Source organism: Pteropus alecto, unplaced genomic scaffold (assembly GCF_000325575.1).
Source record: "Pteropus alecto unplaced genomic scaffold, ASM32557v1 scaffold185, whole genome shotgun sequence".
Taxonomy (NCBI): Eukaryota; Metazoa; Chordata; class Mammalia; order Chiroptera; family Pteropodidae; genus Pteropus; species Pteropus alecto.
The window spans coordinates 10,889,908-10,914,074 of NW_006438088.1; the positions used below are offsets into that span (position 1 = coordinate 10,889,908).

At 33.4% G+C, this 24,167-nt stretch overlaps 1 protein-coding gene across 1 annotated transcript in view; it reads left to right on the top strand.

The window, feature by feature from the left end:
* HBS1L (HBS1 like translational GTPase) overlaps positions 1 to 24,167 on the top strand; it is an 81,045-nt gene that overhangs the window by 38,936 nt on the left and 17,942 nt on the right. Inside the window, exons 5-9 of the mRNA XM_006915394.2 lie at positions 11,417 to 11,525; positions 15,754 to 16,016; positions 16,476 to 16,641; positions 19,333 to 19,450; positions 22,905 to 23,051. Coding sequence (XP_006915456.1) covers positions 11,417 to 11,525; positions 15,754 to 16,016; positions 16,476 to 16,641; positions 19,333 to 19,450; positions 22,905 to 23,051 — 803 coding nt within the window. The remainder of the gene's footprint in view (positions 1 to 11,416; positions 11,526 to 15,753; positions 16,017 to 16,475; positions 16,642 to 19,332; positions 19,451 to 22,904; positions 23,052 to 24,167) is intronic.

Sequence of the window (24,167 nt, forward strand, 5' to 3'; positions counted from 1 at the left end):
CATGCCGATCCTGGCAGTGGTATGCATTGTCAGTAGATAAGTCATACTCTGAACCCCTTTTTCTTATTTTTTCCTCAAAGATTCATTAGGAATCTTTTGAAGAAAACTTTGTCTAATTTTTTCAGTGTGGGTGTCTTAGTATCTTTACTATGTACTCTCATTGAATCTGCAGTTCACATTGTACTAATATGCTTGTGTGGTATCTCTGTTACGCTTAGTTTCTTGAGGATGGGAATCACATCTTATTTTTCGGTTGTTTGTCCCAGTACCTAGCACAGTGTCACACAGTTGACATTTCCCTTCTCATCATGAATCAATATGGATTGCCAGAGAGTAATTTGTGTCTGAATTTCCTGGTGTCAAATGAGGAAAAGGAAGTCGATATTTTGGTGCTATCAGACACCCACAGACTATGTTGCTTTCTGTTAGTGGTGTGAAGCATTGAATATTTAATATATTGCCACACATTGCCGTAAACATTTTACATGTCTTATTTAATTCTTCTAACGTCGCTATTCGGTAGATGCTGTTGTTACCATTTTACAGATGAAGCAACTAGGCACAGAAGTTAAGTGATGACTTCGAAGTCATAACTAGTAAGTAGCGGAGCCCGGATTTACTCAGGCTACCTGGCAGCAGAGTCCGTGTCTTACCTATTTCACCATACTCTAAGTGACTGATGAATTGGAGGGTTTTGGCATGGGATGGTTATTGCGACTCTCTTGTGGGAACATACAAGTGTGCAGATAAATTTGATTGTGCTTTATTCAGTGTTTTTACCTTATAGATGCCCGGTAACTCTTTGTGGGATGAATCCAAGCATCTTTGATCATACAGTGCTGAAGTGGCCTCCGTGATTTATGCGTTATCGAGAAGCCTTGGCTTCCTTGTATAAATAATTTTCATGAACATAATGGCATTTGCATGAACATAGAAATAGCGTGAGCCATGGCTATGGATGTGAGAAAGCAAGCGTGTTTATGCCAGAGAATCACAGTCTGCTTATGGGAGTAGCAAAGAAGAGATGAGTCTTGAAAAGTAAGTTAGGGTCAAGTTTCAAAGGATTATATAAAGAATTGATTTTTTTTTGTACTGGGCCACTAAATATATTTTAGCAGATGAGTGAGGTGATGAGAAACCTAGTGATAGTGGTAGGACATGGTTTTAATAAGCAAGAGACAGAAGGAGAGACACCATATCCAACACCACAAACGTGAGATCCCGAGGGCCTGGCCTAAGTAGGTGAGAAGGAAAAGGACAAATTTGAGAAATATTTATGAGGGAAAAGTTATTAGAATTAGTATTAATTGGATCTAGGGGTTTCGAGAGAAAAGGGAATCAGAAAATAATGACTTTGAGGTTTCAAGTTTGGCTGGATGGGAAAAGGCTTAAAAATTACTTGTTTTATGGGCAAGAGGATAAGTTTAAGAGAGAGATGATGTATGTTATTTGAGGTGATTGTACGTAGGGTACGTAATATGTATTCTTTTGCTAATAACTCTTTAGAGCAGTAGTTCTCAACTGGAGGTGTCTTTGCCCTACATTTGGCTATGTCCAGAGACATTTTGGGGATGCCGCTGACCATCTTACAGTGCATGCTGCTGACCATCTTGCAGTGCAGAGGACAACCCCCCACACCATAGAAATATCCTGCCCCAAATGTCAGTAGTACCAAAGCTGAGAAATCCTACTTTAGAGAGTCCAAAGAGGCCAGGTTAGATTTTACCTTGTTTTTTAACCTAGTGAGAAAATACATGTTCAAAGAAGTCACATGATTCCCTTTTAGTTTTCACCTTCCCTTCTTGAGGAATTTTTTATCAGCATTGAAAGAGCTATCGGGAAATGATTTTGTTTGTTCAGTTTAGCATTCAGCAAACATGTATAAATTATGTACAATGTATTAAATATTCGAGTTGTGGAAATGGAGAAATCTCAAGATGCAGTCCCTGCTGTCAGAGAGCCTCCCAGCTTAAAGAAGGAGTTTAGTTAACATGAAAGACGAAACATTTTTTTTTTATTAAAAATTATAGGGGTGACATTGATTAGTAAAATCAAATAAGTTTCAAGTGTACAGTTCAACAGTATGTCGTATATTTATTGCTGTCACCAAATATTTGACCCTTTTTTCCTCTGTCTGCCTTCCTCCTCTCCACATTCCCTCTGGTAACCACTAATCCACAGTCTATATCCATGTGTCTCCGATTGTCATGTTTGTTTGTTGCTTTCAGTTTTATATCCCATATGTGAATGAAATCATTCGGTTTTCAACTTTTTCTGTCTGACTTATTTTGCTTAGGATGATTATCTCAAGATCCATCCATGTTGTCGCAAGTGGCAGTATTTAATCTTTTCTTATTCTTGAGTAATATTCCATTGTATATAGACAAAACTGTTTAGAGCATTACTTTCAGCCTTACTAGAGCACTCTGAATATAAAGTTGTCCTTGAATGATTGATTGGATCTTTGTTTCAAAACATGAACTTTGTATCTTTGTTTCAAAACATGAACTTTCCAGTGGATATTTTCAGTAGTATGTTATAGTCATGATCATTGATGTAGTTTTATTGTGGTACACAATTTCTAAGTGTTATTGCTAAGTAGCTTTTTACTTTAAGAAAAATCAAGAGTCTCAAGAATAATATAGAAAGAAGTTTTTAGTGTTTTGAAATGTTTTAATATGTATGCATTTTACATAAACATTTTTATCAAAATATATAGTTATTGTAGCATAGAGGTATATGTTTTGAAATTAAAGTCACCGGCTCTCTTTCCTGATATCACTCTAGAAGTAGTCAGTTTTAAAAGTTCACTTATATTCTTATAGACTTTTTAATACCAATAATAGTGATATAGCACTTTTGCTATATAATATTGCAATTGCTTTTTATACTTAGTGTGTCATGGTTTTCCTTTCATGCATGTAGGTTTACTACTTTTATATCTGAAGCAAACTGTTTCATTGTCTGGATGTACCATAATTTGTTGAACCATTCCCTTACTGATGTACATTTACAATTTTTTTTTTGCCATTACAAACAGCACCATGGTAAACAATCTTGTTCATATATTGTGGCGCAGTAGTATTAATATTTCTGTAGAACACATTTCCAAAAATATAGTATACATAGAAAAATTTTGATTTTATCAAAATTTTACACCCTGTCCAAGGTGTACCTGGCTGTATTCTAACCAGCAGTGTCAGAGCTCGCTCCTCTCCCCACTTCCCTTGGAAGCACTAGATGCTAATAAAAAAATACTTATTCCTTTTCCACTCTTCCTCTCTCTCCCCTTCTTCATTACCTCCTCTTTTCCCTCTCCCCTCTCCCATTTCTGTCTTCCCTTTTCTCTGCCACACCTTTCTTTGAGTTGTGTATTTTGACTTTGTCTATTTATTGTTCACTTTTTCTGAGTTTTTTCCTTACTGCTTTGTAGGAGCTCTTTGTTATATTTTGTTATAATATCTATAATATCAGATTCAATGGCTGTGTAGTTTACGGTCCTGTGCAGAAAAAATAATTTATTGAATTGATTACTCCTCTATTTTCAAACATACAAATTGCCTCTAAATTTTTACTATTATACTTAACTTCTTACCTTAACCCTAACCCTATATATATATATATATATATATATTAACCCCCTTGTATATGTTACTGAACTCAAGGAGCTCATTTTGCCTGCATGCATCAAAGCCAACAAAGATACAGACAAAGAAAGTAGAGGTTTATTTCAGGAAATGGCTCCACGCTTGGAGACACAGATGAGCTAGTGCTCAAAGACCTGGCTCCCCCATGGTCTCTAGGGGATGGGTTATATAGGGGAAAACTCAGTATCTGAGGGAGTCGGGGTTGTGGGCTCCATTGATTAGTCAGGGCTAGGGTAGGAGGCAGTTGGTCATTGCATTGGGTCCTGATGTCAGTCATGGTGTCCTTCTGTTTGGTTTCAAGGAGATGCTGGTAGGGTCCTTCTGCGTTTATGGTGTGGAGCTGCAAGGTGTTATCTTTTGTTTGACCAAAACTGTTTCTGTGGTCAATAGACCTAAGACTGATGCTGACCTAAGGGCTTATGACTAAGGAAGTGGTTGTGCAGTATTCAGAAGGATAAGGAAAGAAAAGAAGCAGGTGAGCCCAAGGCCACTTTGAATCAAGGAGAAAGAAGAGAAAAAGTCATTTTAAAGAAGTGAAGATTGACATGGTTACATACATATTTCCGCACATACTTTGTGTTCACTTGTGGTGTCTGTGTAATCAAGAAGAAATTTTAAAATTATGTAAGATTCATCAGTCTTTCTTACCTGAAGATTATATTTTCTTTATATTCATATCTTTAATCAATAAATTTATTTATGATATACTATAGACATATAGAGCTTTTTCCTCAAATGAATAGCAAATATTCCCAATACAATATTGGATAAACCCATCCTTTCCCACTGTTTTGAATTATCTTTTTGTTTATACTGAATTTCTATTTATAAGTGTATTTAACATATATATCCCTATATATTTTTCCATATATTTAAGTATTATTCCTATGTATAACAAATAAAAATATATTTCTGTTAATTGGTCTATTTGCGGATGTTCTATTCTAATTCATCAAGCTATTCTTGTGCTATTACCACATGTTAATTTACTCCACCTTTATAGGAGGTCTTGATTTCTGGTAGTTCAGTTCCCTTATTATTATTCTTAATTTAAAATTTTTATTGGTCATCCCTTTACATTCACTTTTCCAGATGAATTTCAGTATCAACTTGGAATGTGTTCCCCCAAAATATAGTCCCATTGGCTTTTACACTACCAGATCTTCTTCTTCTCCTTCTCCTCCCTGCTCCCTCTCCTCCTGTTTTTTCTCTTTTCTCTGGGTTATGTACTCCTTAACTTGCATTGCCATTATGCAAATAAAAAAACACTGGGTTCAACCCAAGATGTGGTACACTTTTTGTGTTATTGTCTATCCATGACTAGGTGCATCTAGAACTTGTTGATCCTATAATCACCTAAAATCACTTTGAAAAGAGAGGTTAATGGGTACAGCAGTATTCAGTCCAACTAAAAATAATTACAGTAAACGTACGGCCATGAACGTCAGCAGTTATTTTTGATTTAAAAGTTTTCTGGCAAGGGTATTATTATACAAACAATGATGAGATAATTCTATGGAATGAAGGTGTTTTTTTAGTTTTGCTTGAGAATATTTTTTAAATTAATAGTGAAGTGCTTTCACATATATAATATTTATTATAACATCTTTGCTAGACAGTTAATTTGGGTGCTGATATCATTTTGTGGTGGGATAACTCAAGTCTCTGAAATATTTGTCTAGGTCAAGACTCAAGTTCTGTGAATTTTCTGGTGGCAGAGCCTTAGATTTCTAGCTATATTAGACTAATTAGAATTGATTACTCCAGGATAGATGATATCTGTAGAGTTTAAATAGCATCCTAGGACCGAGGGTTCGGGGATGCCTCATTAGTGGCTTGGGAAAAATAAAGGACTTATAGAAGGATGAGACATAGCAGCATAATTTATGCCGAAATCATTATCACTTAAGTTTCCATGTTTTTTCTCTTAACTAATCTTACTTTGGCCATCCCCATTTGTAAGCAGTCTCAGTAATGATCTTTCCTAATTTAATTTAGAGTATTTACTACTACTGCTGTTTTACACTTTTTTATTAGATGAGAAAAACAGAATCCTTGAAAATGTCTATAAAAGATCTTTTTTGTTTACAAAAACCTTTTATTCAAAGCCTCAATTATATAGTCTTACCATAAAAGTTTATTGATCATTGCCCAGTCTTTTTCAGAACTTTTGCCTTTTCTCATGTTATTTTTGTCTTCTCTTTATTTTTCAGGGTCAGGTTAAATCTCATTTATGTCTTCCATAATTACTCAGGTACATACTTTGAATTCTTTTGCTTATTTTCTCTGTAACTCATCTCCACAACTGTTAAAATTGTCTCAGGATTGCGTATAAGCTTGTTGACAGTAGCCACTATATGATTTATATCTTTTTTAATCTAGCCACGTCACAAATTGTATAGCATTTCGCAGATCTAAAGTAGGAATAAAAAACTATCCTGTATAATTGTTATGAAGGTAAAAAGCATGGGAAGCACCTGGCAGGAGAGCATATGAGATATCTGTAGCAAGCGCCAAGTGGCTTTCTAGAACCCAGATCTCTAAACATTTGGAGGTGGCTGGTATTCATGCAAGAAGTAGATGGAGAGGGTAATCTGAGGAAGTTATTGTCTAAAGAAGAGATATCTAAGATAACTTGCAGAAGTACTAGAGATCAACTTGAGGTTTCAAAATTTAAACCATTAGGGATTAATCATTAAACTGTTTATTGATTGCTTGTTCTGCGCAGAGCACTATGTCATGTTCTGTGGACTAGGTGAACACATCTATAAGGCAGTCTTTACCCTCAGGGCTAGTAGTCAAATATTGACTGTGTTTAAAGATCAAAAAAATGAGTTGGAAGAGGGTAAACCATGTAGAGATGCAAGCAAAGGGTTTCATTTAGATTCAGCAAGAGTCTGTGACAATTGTGTGGTTAGAGAGATTAGCTTTAAATCTTTTACAAAGGAGTATTCGTTGAAAAAAAAAAAAATCTCAGGACAAGAGACCTAGATAATTTCATGTTCAAGAGAAAACCTAGACTGCTATTTAAATCTTAGCTCCAGAAAGGAAGCAGTGGAGCCTTGGAGGAAGCAGCCCATCAAGGGGTAACCACAGGGACACAGGAAGGCCTTCCTTTAGATACAGCTGGAGTATGAGAAAGTGTTTAAGTGCAGGCTCTGCCACTAAGGTGAAGTCACTTCTTTGTCTCTTGCTTTTTGTATTTTATAAAATAAACAGGTTAGACTTGATAACTGGGTAGCTGTTATTTCCACCCAAATGAAAAATCTAAATGATCAATTCACCATGCTGCTGGAGACTGAATGGACACTAATAACTAATAATGTGAGTCTTCAGAAGGCAAATCTTTTTGGTAACGATGATTTGGTGGGTGGGTTTTACATGACTTGGGGGAGGACACTGATAAAGGGATTTCCCTTTGGAATGATACGTTTTATTTTTACTTCATAGTGAGCTATTTGATTTAAAGCAGGGGTCCCCAACCCCCAGGCTGCAGACCAGTACCAGTCCATGTCCTGTTAGGAACTTGCCCGCATAACAGGAAGTGAGTGGCAGACAAGCAAGTGAGCGAAGCTTCATCTGTATTTGCAGCCGCTCCCCAGAGCTAGCATCACTGCCTCAGCTCCACCTCAGATCATCGGCATTAGATTCTCAAAGGAGCACTGGTACCAGAAAGGTTGGGGATCACTGATTTACAGCACTTGATAGTGGTTGGGGAGTTTTTCAAAGGGTTATTTGACTGAAATAAAAAGGTTTAAGAACTTACACTCTTTAGAACTAGAAATCATTTAATTTAATTCATTATATAGATGAGAAAACTGAAGCTAGTGAAATTAAATTAACTGCTTAAGCTGTAAAGTGGGTTAACAGCTAATTAGTGGCAGGGCAGGAACCAGAATCCAGGCTCATTTTTTCCATCAAGTACTAATACCATTCCATACTGACATTTTTTAGGACTTTCTGAGAATTTAATGCCCAATTTCTTGAGCTTGCTATGCAGCGAATGAACTAGTTTGTTGGGGAAACACAGTAAACAGTGATGAATTCGAATACTCGTATGTATCTCTTATTGATCCATGGTTGATTATTTTAGTTATTAGTTTATTTCTGACCTATGTCAGTGATTTTGCCTACTACCAACATGAAGGGGACTTGGTAATGTTCTTGGATAAGTAGAAGTACTTCACATTGCTGTTAACAGCTTAGTGGAAAAGTTACTGAATTTATGTTTTTTTCTTTGACCGTGGATAACATCAAATTGAATTAACATTTCCAAAATAGCCCAAATCAAGGTTATCTCTCAAGGGAGAGGTCCAGAGTTGGAATTATTGAACTCCTCGAAATAGCATGCAATATTTTGTGTGTATGGTGCATTTTTCTCTTGAGTGTTTTGGAATTTTCATTAGCTTTTTCAAAGGGTTATTTGACTGAAATAAAAAGGTTTAAGAACTTACACTCTTTAGTGGATAGTATTCTGATTCCTTATAGTAGACTTTTTTCCCTTTTAAAAAAAGACTTTCACTTACATATCCAAATGCTTGAAACACTACATCTTGGGTTTGATGTCTTATAGATAAGGATAACCAAAAATGAAAAATAATATATTTATTGCATCCCCAGAAGTAGGAATTAGTCTTGTATAGCCTAGATTGTGACATTTTTATGCTTCATGGTTATTTCCTCCTATTCTTTTAACAGAGGCCAAAATCATCCATGCCTCTTTTCTTAATCAGTCAAGGTGTTTTACACACGCGCGCACACACACACACACAAATAAATAAGGCTCTCTGTTTCCTTTTTCCTAATCTTTACCTAATCCTTACCTTTCACTCCTCTTTACATTTGCTATAAACTTAGGAACTGCTTTTTTCTTGAAAAGCAAATTCCTCTATAATTCTAAATCTGTTTTCCTAATTTTTTTCTTTACTTCCTTGCCTAATTTCATTGCTATCCTTATCAAACCTCGGGGTCTGGAAAGTCAACTTTGTTCTCTTTGCTGCTTTTTCCAACAGCATAATTCCTCCATCCTTTTTATTTTCCTTAAATCTCTTTTTCCCTTGAAGTTTCTGTCTTTTTTGCCCTAACTGGCCTTTTGTTAGTCACCAGTACTGTCATGAACAACCTCATGGCCACTTTTTCTTATGCATTGAAGACTTTAGCTGGCTTACAGTTTTCTCCACACTAAGCTCTTCATGTCCATAGTTTACGTGTGTATTGATGTGGAAAAATGCCAAGTCCAACACCCTGGACTTTCAGTTCCTTGACCACTTTCTTTCTAGTGACCTTCACCTGTCAGCAATTCACTATAATGCCCCCTCCTCCAAAATCCTGAATTTCACACATTTCATTCTTAACCACAACCACCTGGTTGTGCTTCTCATATCATTACCTTTTCTAGTGCTATGAACCCCCCTACTTTCTCCCAATTCATTCTCCTTTGTGCAGTGATTATTGAAAACTTTGCTTCACCAGTCTTTTTACTTTTCTCATTCACCTCAGTCTCGGCAGGTAACTAGCTGCTGTGTTATGGAGAAAATAGAAACTAACCATTAGGAATTTTCATCATCTAGCTCCTCAACATACAAATCTGCTTTCTATTAAAGAGCCTGTCTCCTATCTTAGTTTAGTTTCTACTTGTGCTTTGGATCCCATTCCTTCCTACCTTCTCAGAAATCCTAAAATATCTAAAGTGATCTTTTTTCTTCCTAGTATTTTCAAACAGCTCCCCTCATTTTTATCCTTTCCATCAGCTGATTCCACATGTCTCTTTTGCTGCCATTCTACCACATCCCTCCCTTTTCAGCCTAACTTTTTAAGAGTCATTTATACACATCTATAATCTCTTATCTAAAGCCTTTGAGATCAGAGGGATAAGTAAGGGCTACAAGTAGCCTCAAATCAGTCCAAGTAAGATTTTGCTTCCAGATGAGTTATTAAAACAAAACAACCCTTAAGTTTTCAGAGCTTTTGGCTTTCAAAATAGTGGAGGAGAGATCATGGACATGTATTGCCACCTCTGTTTTCTCACCTTCCTCATATTTTTTTAAACCCATTCTGGCTTCTACTTCCCTCACTTCTCTCAAATGGTTCTTGTTAACTGCCATTGACCTTTATATAAAAGAATCGTATCACTTAGGTGTTATCGTATTTTCAGTCTTCATTTTACTTGACTGGTGATAGCAGCTCTATCAAGCACCCTCTTCTCTTAGGTTCCTTGGGACTGTCCTCCCCTGGCTCTCTTTTGTCACCTTTTTACAGACTCCTTGTCCTCCATCTTGCAGTTAAATGCTGGATTATTCCAAGGCTTTGTTCTAGGATCACTTCTCTTCTTATTCTCTATGTGATCTCAGTGATCTCGCTATGTCTGTGCCTTCAACTACTAGTTATGTGTTGATGAGTCATAAATATACGCTCTAGCCCAGACCTCTCCTTTGAGCCTGACCCTTTACTTTCCCCCCACCCCCCATTTGTTGACATCATTTTGGTGACTTTCGGTTCTGTTAGAACAAATATTAGGATCTTTGGCCTAAAGGTCCTGCATTGCCTGGGCTCCGGCACTGCTGCTGCTCCCCGTACCCTGACCCCAGCTTCATTTAACTATGTTTCCTGTCCCCTTCTGTTTTTACTCCCTCTGTAGTACCATGCTGCCTCCTACAACAGGGTCGATATACAAGCTACTTCCTCTTGTCAGAATGGTCTTTCTTTCTATATAGTTAATTGCTACTCATTTTTTGCATCTTTGTGCAACTTTTACTTTTCTGTGGAAGTGCTCTAATTCATATGCCCATCACCAAATTTTATGGCACCATATGCAGATTATAACACTAATAACAGTTTTAATTTTACTTTTACTTGTTGTTATCACTCAATACCTTTTCTCCACTAGATTGTAAATGTATGCTCTCTCAGCACAAGGATTATGTCTGCTTTTGTTCACTATTATATTTTCAGCATAGTGCTTGGCATATAGTAGGCAAATAGCAAACATCTTGAATTATTTCTGTACATTTTTTTGTCTTTTCTAAGTTTTAAAAGTAATTTCTGTATATATATTTACCAAGGTAGTGTATGCATTTTCCTTAGTTTTATGTGGACCCAACATTATAGCACTCTTCTTGAAAATATAAATTTTAAAGATTTCCATGGATTACATATATAAATGTCTTACTTTGATTTAGCTCATAATTTATCTTCTATGTTCTTAATTCACTTTTTCTATGTTAACCTCTTCCCTTTTATTCTTTATAGATAGCAAATATCTTGCTAAGTCTAATATTGTGTACAAGTAAAATAAATGCAGTATCCAGCACAATTCAACAGACTCTCAACTTGCTTTTTAGTTTGTAGGTATCACAGGATTAAAAATAGTTTAGCCATCTGCTAACTGACCAAATAATTTTAGTATTGCGAAAGGGTGTGGTAGGAGATGGAGATAAAGGGTCTAGGTATATTGTCAGAATAAGGCTCAGTGCAGAAACCAACTTGTGACCTCTTAATACTGAAACTTAAGAGTCAATTCAAAATTAGGAAGAGATTTAGTGGAGGTTAAGCATACCAAAGGCCTGATATAGGGGATTTCCCAGAATAGGATGACAGAGAATTTTTTCAGCATTTTAATATTTTACTAATTTTTTATATAAAAGAAAATGTGTTTATATAAAGATATGAATTCTGTGAAGTGTAATTATAATATATACTATGTATAATATGTAATAGGTGTTTCTAGAAATCAACTTTAATTGGCCTTTTATATTTCACTCTTTAATTAGGAAAATCAATAGATTCTCGGTCATCTCGAAGTGAATCTGAAATTGTGCCAAAAGTTGCTAAAATGACTGTATCTGGAAAGAAGCAAACTATGGGATTTGAAGTGCCTGGGTAAGGTTTTAACCCCCCTTCCCCACCCTCACCCCCCTGCCTTTTTATTGTAACTGGTATTGTCTCCTGTTAGACTACAAGAAAGAGAATCTGTTTCAATTTGCATAACATATCATTAACACTGAAGTTTCACAGCCTTCAGTAGGTCATAGTACAAAGAGAAGGGGATAAGAAATGAGGCTTAATTCTAGACTTATGTATATATGTTGCTTAATCTATCTCATTATCAATTTCCTCATATAAATTAAATTTTTTATAGCTATTTTAACAAAAATCCTTGAATTTTGTGAAATCTAGCACTGTGAGATTGGGACTCACAGTGCTAGATTTCACTAGATGGCATACGTAAGCAGCATTTGGGATTTACATGTAGTTAGCAAATCAGGGAATCATTAATTAAAATATTTTTGCTAATTATTTTTAAACTCTTAGATTTTCATATTGAATAAAATGGATCAGTGTAACAAAGACATAAAGTATAAATTTCAGATGTCTAGTTAAATTTCAGATATCTACTTAAAAATGATAATAAGTCATATATTAGTAGCACTCATTTGTTCTTTCTCATCACAGTCTAGAATTCTCCCAGAAGTTTTTATAGACAAGGGAAGTACAGTTTGAAAATATTAAGTCTTAACCTCTTTAAACGATTTTTAAATCATCCTCTAAATCAATTACTTATATATATTTTCTCTGCCAGTTAGATAAGAAACACTGTTATCAAATATAAACAATTGAAGGATTTTTTTTAACTTCAAGATATAACTTCAAATATAATAAACTCAGTGGGCTTTTTTTCTCCCTTATAACATCCTTCCGTCTAAGTCAGTAGATGTATCATACATCTTGGATGGGAAGAATCATAATGATCAACTTGTTTAATTTTTTGATTTTTAAAAACAAGACTTTATTCACAAGATTTCAGATTTACTGAGGGAAAGAACTCCATTTCTAGAACATAGTAGGCATTCAGTATATTTTAGTTGAATGATTAGATGAATAAAAATGTAAATCTTTAATGTGGGTAACTTTAGCCTGTTAAAATAATTTTGAACTCTTGATTCAGTCACAAAAACCTTAATGTATGTCTTTTGTCTATGAATTAGGATTGGATTGTGAGAGTAATAGATGGCTTTTTTACCCTTAAGTCTTGAGTGTCATTTAATCCTATTATGGGATTATTTTCATTGAGAGAAAAAAAATGTAATACACAATTTCTTGTTCTGAGGAGTCTATAATCTTAATGCAAAAGGTTTCGGAAGTCTTAGAAAACAACATGCAAACGAGCCCAAATAAATGTATCAGAAGTAAATGTATATCTTTGTGAATAATTATAAAAATAATGGGTAATAAATAGTAAATACAGTAAATAATTTTTGAAAGCTCAGATTTATACTTTACAAATGTAATGCAGGACTTTTAAAATCTCATAAGAGTATATGTTTCATCACTATAGTGTTCATCATTGTCTTCCTTTCACATAATAGTTGTTTAAATATTTATTGATCAGAGTCCTTAGGGAAATATATTTTATTTATTTATTTACTTATTGATTTTTAATATATTTTATTTAAAAAATAAACTTGGTACTAGTATAAAGATAAAAAGAAAAACCAGCCTGTGAGTTAATATTTTCATGTGGCCCTATGGGAGAAGTCATCAGAATGTGAAAGGTCTGTAGGTACAGATAGAGATACTCAAAAATGAATAAAATTGCTCAAAGGCTAAGCTATATTTGCATCAAATATTTTCATAGGATTTTTTGGAGAAATTTATAGTAGGGATAATACTTAGGTAATTGTTCTGATTTGGTCTCAAGAAAGCACAGAGAAATATGTTGAAACACTTTGAGTTAAGATTTCCACATGATATATTTCTACATAGTGTGATTCCCAGTGACAGCTCATAAAAAAAGTATATTGCATTGCTTAGAAGAAACTCAAACAGCAAACTTTTTCTTCACTAATTTATTAAAGATAGTACATACCTCTCTAGAGAATTTATGTAAGTAAAAATGTTTAGAACCTAATACAGAACAAATACTCTCTGGTTACTCTCTTAAATCTACATTATTAGCTTTCCAGTGTCATTTAAATAATTCAAGAAAGATTAAGCCTTTAGATTCATGTAGAAATATTCCCACTTTTGGAAAGATGGTTTAGAAACAGACTAGTCATTTTATAATAGATAGGTTACAAAATTATATTAGAAAGTACTTGAAAAAACATTCAACCAACTTATTCTTTCTTTTGTGTCAGTCAGAAATTATAGCCCTTAAACCCAGAATGCTCATTTTTAGACCTCATCTTAGACATATTTCAAAATCTTAAAACATTGACTTTCACTTTATGATATGCAGAAGTTTTTACTAGGATGCTTTTCTAATTACTTTGGTCACTTCCCTCTAACACTATACAATTTATTGAATTCATTTTCAATTTACCAAATAAAATCTACTTGAAAGAGAATGTTATGAAAGTGAGAGGAAAAAAACCTTTCACGTTACTAAGTTGAAAATGATATGATTAAGTCAGACTCACGTTTTGTGAAGCTCTCCTTATCCTGAAAGCTGCCTGGATTGATGGATGAGTTGAGTTCTGTCAACCATAGCCATTCTGCTTTTATTTCTTTTTCATGATGTAGTTAGCATCAGCTTTTGGAAAGCTTCTGCAACCAAAAATAGAAAAATTCGAAGCCAGATGGCGAGTTCTCTCAAGTGTGATTAGAACCAAGGCCTATGTCTAGTCATTCTGGTTGAATACTTTTCTTGTAATTTGTAGGTTTTTTTTTTTTTTTTTTTTTTAACTCCTCTAAATGTAGAGTTGTCATGTTTAGGTTTTAGACCTAGCTGTGATCATTCAAATAAATGTTTGCAATTTATAGTCTTAAGTTTGATTTCACTTAATTTAGCCTGTTGTAATCCTTTAAAAGATGGGGAACATTTTCCACATTACTAAAACTTTTTCCCCCTGTAGTTCGAGATGAAGCTAATCTAAGTAGTGTTAAAAACTGAACGACAAAATTGGCTAGTGAAGACTTGCAGAACAAAATAAAATGGGAATGAGTTTGAGGTTTTTAATGAAGTTGCAATTATAACTAATTTGACTCTTTGCTGAGTTATAGGATGAAGGGTCAAGCATGTAAGTGTCAAGCATGTAAAAGTATCCTGGGAGGGAAAAACGAATGTGATTTTTGGTACAATGGGTAAAAAGAAAGTAGATTTACTACTCTTACACATTTTCATTATGCTGCTATCTTCAGTGATTTTTATAAACTACTTTTTGTATTTGCCAGCTCCACATTAAGTTGGATATAATTGGCTTCATTGTTAATAACTTGCAATTTAACCTGTTCTTTGTCTTAATTCTATTTATCTGTAGTCATCGAAGGAAATATAAGGTATATTGCAGTCTGGTAGATTAGATCACATTCCATAGGATAGCATTGCTATAGTTTCTGTGGAAAATAATCAAAGAGCTAATGAAGAACTGAGATCAGTGTTTACTTTTAGAGGCATTTGCATTGTCAAGGAGAGAATAAATTAAGCAAGGTGATCTTGTTTTTGCTTTATGTTTCTGAGCCCTTTACTGGATTGTCAGCTTTTGGGTGTGGATAACTTTCTCATTTCTATATCATGTTACTTCTCATATGTAATAGTATTTAGCATGTAATAGTGCCTGGGATATGTAGTAATTTTAGTAAATTAAGTATTGGTTGGATTAATGAATTAAAGCTCTTTCAAAAGTATTAAGAATATGTAGACATTTAGAGATAGCTCCCTTAAAGATAGTGTTTGAGCAAAAGAGGTTGTCTTTGTCCTGTTAGAGGAATGAGTTAGTGATAAAACTATTTTTTAAATACTAATTTATCTCCAGGAACACATTTGGTGCCAATTTTTATAAAATGTCTCATGTCTTCTGTTTTGATAGGATTATATGGCTAAGGCTATGGGCTTAGACTTTGAGTTTGTTATTTTACAGGATATTTTCTTCTTATTTTAGTTTTTGGTAGACTGTTTTTCTCCTAAGACCTTCCAAGTCTATTTGTGTGGTTTGGGTCTAGCTCGTTTATCATTTCCACCTAAGCAGACTCTAGCCACTTAGCAGAGATCATTTTTGGTTCATAAGAGTAAGGAATGTGAATAGAGAACTTCTCTGACCTTCTGACATTATAAGACATCAGTTGAGTTGGTTTAAACATTTTTTTTTTTTATCTTTGCTTTCTGTAGTGTAACTGCTGAAGAAAATGGTCATAGTTTCCACACACCTCATAAAGGACATCCTAGTGAAGATACCAGCTTTGCTTCTTCTGATGTTCTTGAGACCGTTTCTAAGTCAGCTCTTTCATCCCACACCATTCAAGCATCAGAAGAGCAGAGTTCCACACAAACACCAGTGAAAAAGTCTAGCAAGTTGAGACAACAAATAGATGTCAAAGCGGAACTGGAAAAGCGGCAAGGAGGGAAGCAACTCCTCAACTTAGTGGTCATTGGTAATGCCCTTCATTACTCTGGATTGTCAGTCCACTCTGCCTTAGCAGGACAGCTTTCTAGTGGCAGCATATATACGCTCATTCCACTCTGAATTTCAGTATGGGAGTGATGGACATAAAGCAAGGAGGCATTGCATCATAATGCTTTCTGGTCACACTGGGTGATCGATCAAGTTATGAAGGAGGTCATTAGACTTGGTTGTGACATTTTCATTTTGTGAACATTTTGAAAATGGTGTCTTGTTGACAGTTTACAAAAATCAGAGAAATTGCCCCTCCCCAAAGAGATACACCTTTTTTCCTCCTCCATTTAGATGTTTTAAATATCATTTGATAAAAATTGGTATTTATTACTCTAAACACTGAATGAACTATTGAATTACATATTTATGCAATGCCTCAATGTAAACAACGTTTGGAAAATGTACCTGGTATTAATCCTGAATCAATTTTCTTTAGGTCATGTTGATGCTGGGAAAAGTACTCTGATGGGCCATATGCTTTATCTTCTGGGCAATGTAAACAAAAGAACTATGCATAAGTATGAACAAGAATCTAAAAAGGCTGGCAAAGCTTCGTTTGCATATGCGTGGGTCTTGGATGAGACTGGTGAAGAAAGGGAAAGGTATCCACTATATTTCAAAGTTTGGAATGATATGTAGTTTTTCATTAAATATGTAAAATGTGAATATGTGTGAAATGTACCATGAAATATTTTAGATGCTATTTTTAGAAAAAGCTCTCCATTATTAGGGAAGTATTTATATTTTAGTTTTCATTACTATGTACATAAAGAACCTACATATGTTTTTTTCTTCTAAATTCTTTTAGAATAGTTTAAAAGAATGTTTATCAAAAAAATTTAAAAAAACAGAAAAAAAAGCAGTAACTTAGCTAATAATTCATTGGGAGAAGTTTCTCTTGTTATTTTCCTAAGTGTATATCAAATTGTCTTGATTTTGAATTAAAGTTATGAATAAGACTGTTAATTTTATATTAGGTTATAAAGGAAAGGCAGCTTTTTATAGTAAACTGTCTTCTCTCTGGAATCAAAATGACCAGTAAATGCAAATTACTGGGCTTAATTCATTTTTATATTTTCTGTACTATATTTTTGTGAGACAAAAAGGCAACAAACAAGTGATTAAACCTATCTCTTACCATATAGATTTAATCCAGTCATTTATTCCGTCTGTTTTGTTAACTGTGTTCAATTATAGTTTGGGGGAGATTCTAGCAGGAGAATGCTACTACTCATATATCTCTGGTCAAAGAATAATATTTCTTTTGAAGTCTTTTTAGAATGTTGATATATATCACATTAGAACTATTAAGGATGGGGGAACCAATGGCACCTTTGTCAGGAAACAAAGAAAACACCTTAATGATTAAGTGAAATGGCAGATATATCAACTGTGTCAAAATAATTACTCTAAAGACTCTGAAGTCCTCTGAAAGTCCTAATTCAACAAAGAGATTACTCTCTGTTCCCTGATGTCTTTTTTCTGAATGATTTGGAGATATATTTGGATTTTCAAACTATTTAAAAATGTGTATGTTTTTCTTGGAGTCTTGGATAGTCTACATTATAATATATAAGATAATTCTCAATAAAGGGAATCACAATATTCTTAGCTCTTCTGCTAAATAGGAATTTATATCATAGTGTTTTTCTTCTTGTGGATGTCACTTTTATTCTGTATGTACTATCACAATCTTGTTTTTCAACTTAGTAAGAAAAATTGGACAGTTGCAAATTTTTAGAAAATTTATATTGGAAAATGGTGGCATTTTTTATGTCGTATTAGAAGACTAAATAATTTTTATTAGTTTACCACACAGATTATTAAAGTATATGGCTTTTTAGCTTTCTTTGTGTCATCTTTTAAATAGGTAACTGATTGAGAAGAGTATATTTTAAGTTAGAATGACCTGTTTGAATTTACTTAACATGTGAGTTGAGCTGGCAAGAGAGCTAATAATCTCATTCCTAAAATAATCAACATTTTTAGTGGTTTTTTGTTTGTTTGGTTGTTTGTTTTAATAATACCATCTCCTGGTTGAGTGTCAGTTTTGTTGCTGCTGGTTCTCTATTGCTCAGCATGATGCAATTTTTAGAGTATTCCTTCATTCCGTAGATAGCAGAAGCTTTCAGAAACATAATGGGAGTTTTAATTTACCACTTTATGTTCCTTAATAGCATTTCAAAAATATAATATATTGTTTATCCCACCATGTTAAATATTTGTAAATTCTCTGTTCTGCTTGTATATTGAAGAGAAATTAGTGAAATGAGTGACATTTTCATATCCTTAGCTCACAAATCCAGACCAGAGCTCTATCAAAAGAATATATTCTGGTCAAAGAAGTCTAGGGAGGAGCTCAGAATAAGTCATGGTTCATCACTATTCTAGAAGCAATTATTTGGAGATTAGTAAAGAGAATGAAGCAGCATTTTCTTAAACTCAAATGGCCCATGGTTTCAGATTAAACTAGAATGACTTCACTAAGAAGACCCACAGTTACCTTACTGCTAGGGCAAACACGTAATTTATCATTATAATTGTTAGGATACTTGGTAGTAAAAGGGAGTGCTCATTCATTACTCTGGACTATCCTGGGCAAACAGATGAATGGTTATCTAGTTTATTGCTTACCTGATTTCCCCTTCTAAATTCCTGAAGTCTAGGTGACTTTAGTACCTTTGTAGTCGGCTTTCTTATAATTTGAATCTACATTTTTGTGGATATAAAGACTCACTGCATTATTCTCCAAGGAGGATGAAATGGGATGTGAAAAAAACTACTGTTCATCTTTCTCAATTTTTAAACAATTGGGCATCTCCTTTGATATTTTCTGTTTTCTAAATGTGTAACATGCTGACCTATCTTGCAAATAAATCCTTATAAGTTTATTTTTATAATTAGTGAAGCATAAATGTAAGATGAGGAAAACTACCTCCTGATAGTGATCATTCTTCATTTTATTTTTCCTCATGGGCAATATTTATTTTTTCTCATGGGCAATATTTATTTTTCCCTTCTTTGGAGAGTTGTCCATCCCCATGTGTCTTGTTTGCAACCTACATTGCTTATTCTGCAACTTTGTTTTAAAGCCATATGGGTGTAATTCTGTTATAGCAGAAATTCCAGCCCAAACTGATAGCTTAATTTCTCAAAATAATAGACTAGATAATAAAATTTCCATCATTACTTAAAAATTTAGGCTGTCGTTTAACCTCTATTATAAAATAATTTAATCTGTCACACTGATTTTTTTATATAGTGCATTTTAACCATTCTCTGTTTTCTTTAAGGGGAGTAACAATGGATGTTGGTATGACAAAGTTTGAGACTACAACCAAAGTTATTACATTGATGGATGCTCCAGGCCATAAGGATTTTATTCCAAATATGATTACGGGAGCAGCCCAGGTACCCAGTATTTCCCTAACTATATAAAGAAGCAAATGTGTAAAAGCTATGAATTTCTTTATAGTAAAAATAATGATAAAACACTTGATGAAGTATATAGCCTTATATTTTATTTATTAATAAGTTGGAGTGACTGTTTCAACATCACCTTTTTACTATATCTTCAAGTCCTATATATTTATTAAGAGCTAATTTGTGCAGAAATAATGAAGCTTGCGAGTTTTCCCCTTGTGATTTATTTACTTTATAGGATTAAAAAACAATTATAATTTGTAACCTTACATGATTCTAAATAGAGATACTGAAGAGAAATCAAATTATAACAATGAAAATAGCATTGCACATATTTGACATTGATTTATTTTGTAATAGATGATTATTGGAATATACAGAGACTTCAAAAATTTGCCTGTGTCACTTGGCAAAGTGTGACTTTAGCAATTGACCGTTTTCTGAGTTCTTCCACCCATTAAAAAGCAATGTTGATATGAGCATTTGTCAACCTAAAAAGGGTGTTATATGAATAAATTAGAATATATGTGAAGGTAAATGAGAAAGTATTTGATTCTATTTTAGAAAGCTGATAGATAATGAAGATTAAAAAATAATAATCACTGTTGATTAAGTACCTAATATGGGCAGACATTATACTAGTTTTCTTTTGTATACATTTAGTTTAATCTAATCCTTATAACAATTCTGGAAGTACATATCATCCCCACTTTAAATGAATATACTTTTTATTGCATTTACCAGTGGATATATTTTTGCTTTCTTTCCTTATATGTATGTGTCTCTGTGTGTGTATGTATGTATGTATGTATAGGCATACGTGTGTGTATGTACGTATGTATTCATTTAATAAATACTTATTGAATGCCTGCTATATTCCAGCACTATGGTAGGCAGTCTGGGGATATGATGGACTACAAAGCACATATTGATAGTTTAATGGGAAAGGCAAACACCAGAACAAGCATTTACAGTAAAATGTTTTTCAGTCCTAGAACCTTAAAGTCCAGAGTAATCATAAAGATCATTTATTCCAAACTCCTTATGGAATTAGGGGTAGGAAAGGATTTTAGAGATTATTGAATTAAATTCCATTTTGTGACAAATTAAGAAATAGACTCAAAAATGTTAAGTCACTTACCTAGTGTGCAGAATACTGTGGTAGCTTTTGGGGACACAAGGACGCATTCAGGACATGGTACCTCTCCAGGGAAATCACAGTGTAGGAAGGTAAGACATGGGAAGAAAAAAGACCAATACAAATGTACTACAGGAATAAGGTACACAGTATACATGATGAGGAAAGATAGCTATGTACTCCTTTAAAAAGCTTCTTTGAAAATGCATAGGCATTTGAGCTCCCCAAGACAGGCTGTTGCAAAGAAAGAATAGAGAAATTGCTGAGAAAATTTTTGGAGGCAGTAATAGGAAAGAGGATCAAGAAGAATACCAAGTCATTGAATTTCAAATTTTAACCTAAGAAAGTAAATATAATTTGATAGTTATCAGCAAAACTTGATGAGAGAGATTTACAATTATTGAGCCTAGGATTTGGAAGATCAGAGCTGGACGCTTTAAAAAACTCTTTTAACTCCCCCAGTGTATCTGTGAAGTGAATAAATTGATAAGTGGAGAGATTACACAATTTGCTTAACATGTGATACCTGTTAGTGACTACTCATCAGTAGTGAAAGAGCCAATTTTCAAATTGATTGCCCCAGTTTATACTCTTAACTAAAAATCCTTGATCAAAAGAACTGGATCTCATTGAAGAAATTAGAGTTCACCATTATAAATTATGAAAGAATGGAAATGAATGCTGCATTTGAGTAGAAGTAAATCAGACAAGTATTTGCATAAGAATAAATAGAAATAATAGTGTCAGTTGCCCCATCAAAGTATGTAGATGATAAAGTTCTGTTCAGAGCAAAGTATCTGATCCAGGCTTTACTTACTTAGTGACTATTTTATTTCCCACTATGGTGATAATGTGTGTGAAATTCTTTAAAAATTATATAGCACAAAGTGTCATTGAGGAAACCACAGAGAGAAAGGCTATTGTGGACTCTGTTCTGACCAGAAGGCCAGAGAACTTGATGAGGATGGACTGACTGTAAGAGGGCCTCTGAGACAGGGTTATCGTGTTAACATTATGAGATAGCTGGAGGGGAATGCCAGATGTAATCACTGTATCCTGGATTACAGGAAAACAGATTTCTGTGAGAACAGGTATGCATACAAAGCAAAAACTATAAAAGGGAAAAATGAAAGTGTTTCTTTAAAAAATGTCCTGACAATGCATTGGCAGAAGTAATTGATGAGAATGAAAATGGAAAAACATCTGTAGTTGCACAAACTGTTTACTGCATGTTTTAAAAGGCTACATCCACATCATGTAAGTGGAATCACAAAAAGAAACATCACACAAAAGAGTAGTGGGAATCTGTAAAACTAGTATCAATAAAGATAAAGAGGAAAATGAGCTAAGGCTAAGGTTCACTTTTTTTCTTCTTATTTTGTGTAAATTGTGTAAGAGGAGAAATGTGTTTGATCTGTTTCTCAAAATGCTCCACAGAGGTTAGGAAGCTTTGTTATTAAAGGTTCTTTTTGAGTGACCCTAGAGGGTGAATATGCTATTTTTTGATAATTCATTTGTTCACTTTTTTTTTTATTACTATAAGTAATACTATGACAAATATCTTTGTAGATCCATAATTATTTCTCTAGGATAAATTTCTAGAGGTGGAGCTGATGGGAAGCAAAATGTACATTATAAGGCTCTTGAAACTTGTGAAAATGCCCTCCAGAAAGATTGTGCACTTAGAGTCTCACAGGCAATGTATGAGAATGCCCTTCTCACTGCATTACTTATATTGAATAATTTAAAAATCTTTGCCAATATAATTTGTAAAAGTGAGAAAAGGGAGGAATATTTTGTTGTATTTTTAATGTCTTTTTTTTGGTTTCTAGTGAATTTGAATTTTTCCATGTTGATTAGCCATTTATGTTTCTTTAGCAAATTGTGTCCTTTAACTATTTTTTACAGAACTACGTCCTTTTTCCCATTTTTTTTAAAAAAAAAAATGATTTTAACTTGATTTTAACTTTTACTTAATATGTTACAAATAGTCGTCCCTATTTACTTACATTTTAATTTTGTTAATGTTTTTCTTCCTTTACCCAGGTATTTAAATTGTAATCAAATATGGAAACTTTTTATTCTTTATGTCATTTTTTTTTTTTTTATTGCATGCTACTACTATTTTTTTATTTAAAAATTTTAATCCATCTGTGTAATTTTTTTGTTTGATTTGCTTTGGTGTTTGGTATCAGGTTAGAGTCTGCCTTTAAAAGCTGACCAACACAATGAGTTGAATAATCTGTCCTTTGAATTTAAATGCTGTGATGTTATTTCTAGTTGTGATTGTTTTTTCTTCCTTAGGCAGATGTAGCTGTTTTAGTTGTAGATGCCAGCAGGGGAGAGTTTGAAGCTGGATTTGAGACTGGGGGACAAACACGAGAACATGGCCTTTTGGTTCGTTCTCTTGGAGTAACACAGCTTGCAGTTGCAGTCAATAAAATGGATCAGGTATTTAAAGGCTTTTATGAGAATTCATTTTAGATGCTTATTAAGAATGTATTCTGCTATATTAATGACCTAAGTTGTGACTAGTGTACATTTTATTAGTCCAGTTGACACATTTTAAAAAATGAATTCACAATCTTGATGTTAAATAAATGAGGTATGAGTAACATTTAAGCATGAAGATGTCTTTTCATTTTCAAAATTAATTAAAATGTCTTAAAATTCTTTGTTATAAAGTAATACACATTTTAGTATAAAGAAAACCTGAAAGAACCTATGTTCCCCACTTCCCTTTCCCCCTAAAAAACTTTATGCTTTTTATTTTGTACATCCATACAATTTATTTTTATAGATAAGAATCTTTATAACATAGGGTTATAATCTATTTTATTACCTGCTTTTTCAAAACATTGACAATATTCTTGTACATATTTCCATGTAATAATTTTTGTGTAGTTTTTATAGCTTTATTCTAGTCTATGTTAAAGATATACTATAATATTTTCAGACAATCCCCTACTTAGGAATATTTTCAGTTTCGTGTGTATGCGTATTTAGAAATAGTTTATTTTATAGAAATTTCTGGACCTAAGGGCATATACATTTTTAAGACTTGCTGTAGGTGATCAAAGTGCCTTCGAGAAAAGTAGTTATTTCCTTTTGGCAGATGCAATATATTCATTTCCCCAAACTCTTATCAACACTGCTGTTATTAAAGGATTGTTTTCCAGTTTGATACATGAAACATGATTTTTTTTCTTTTACTCTTCTATGAATGTTAATAATATGTAAATATACTTTGTATAGTAACCATTTGTGGTTTTTGGGAATTATTTATAAATTTGCTCATTTTTGAAACTTTTCTTATCAATTTGTAAGCATAATTTGTTTATTAAAGGTACTAATCTTTTGTCTTAGATATCTTCCCCAATTTATTATTTTACTTTTCATTTTCTTTGCGGTCTGTTTTTGACATATATTCAACTTTATAAATATTTTCTTTTGACTTCTTTATATTTTGGTATTTTCTTACCCTGAAATCAGATACATATTCACCTACATTTTTCTACATAGTTCTTCTATGATATCATTATCATATATCTTTTATTTTTTCCAGTA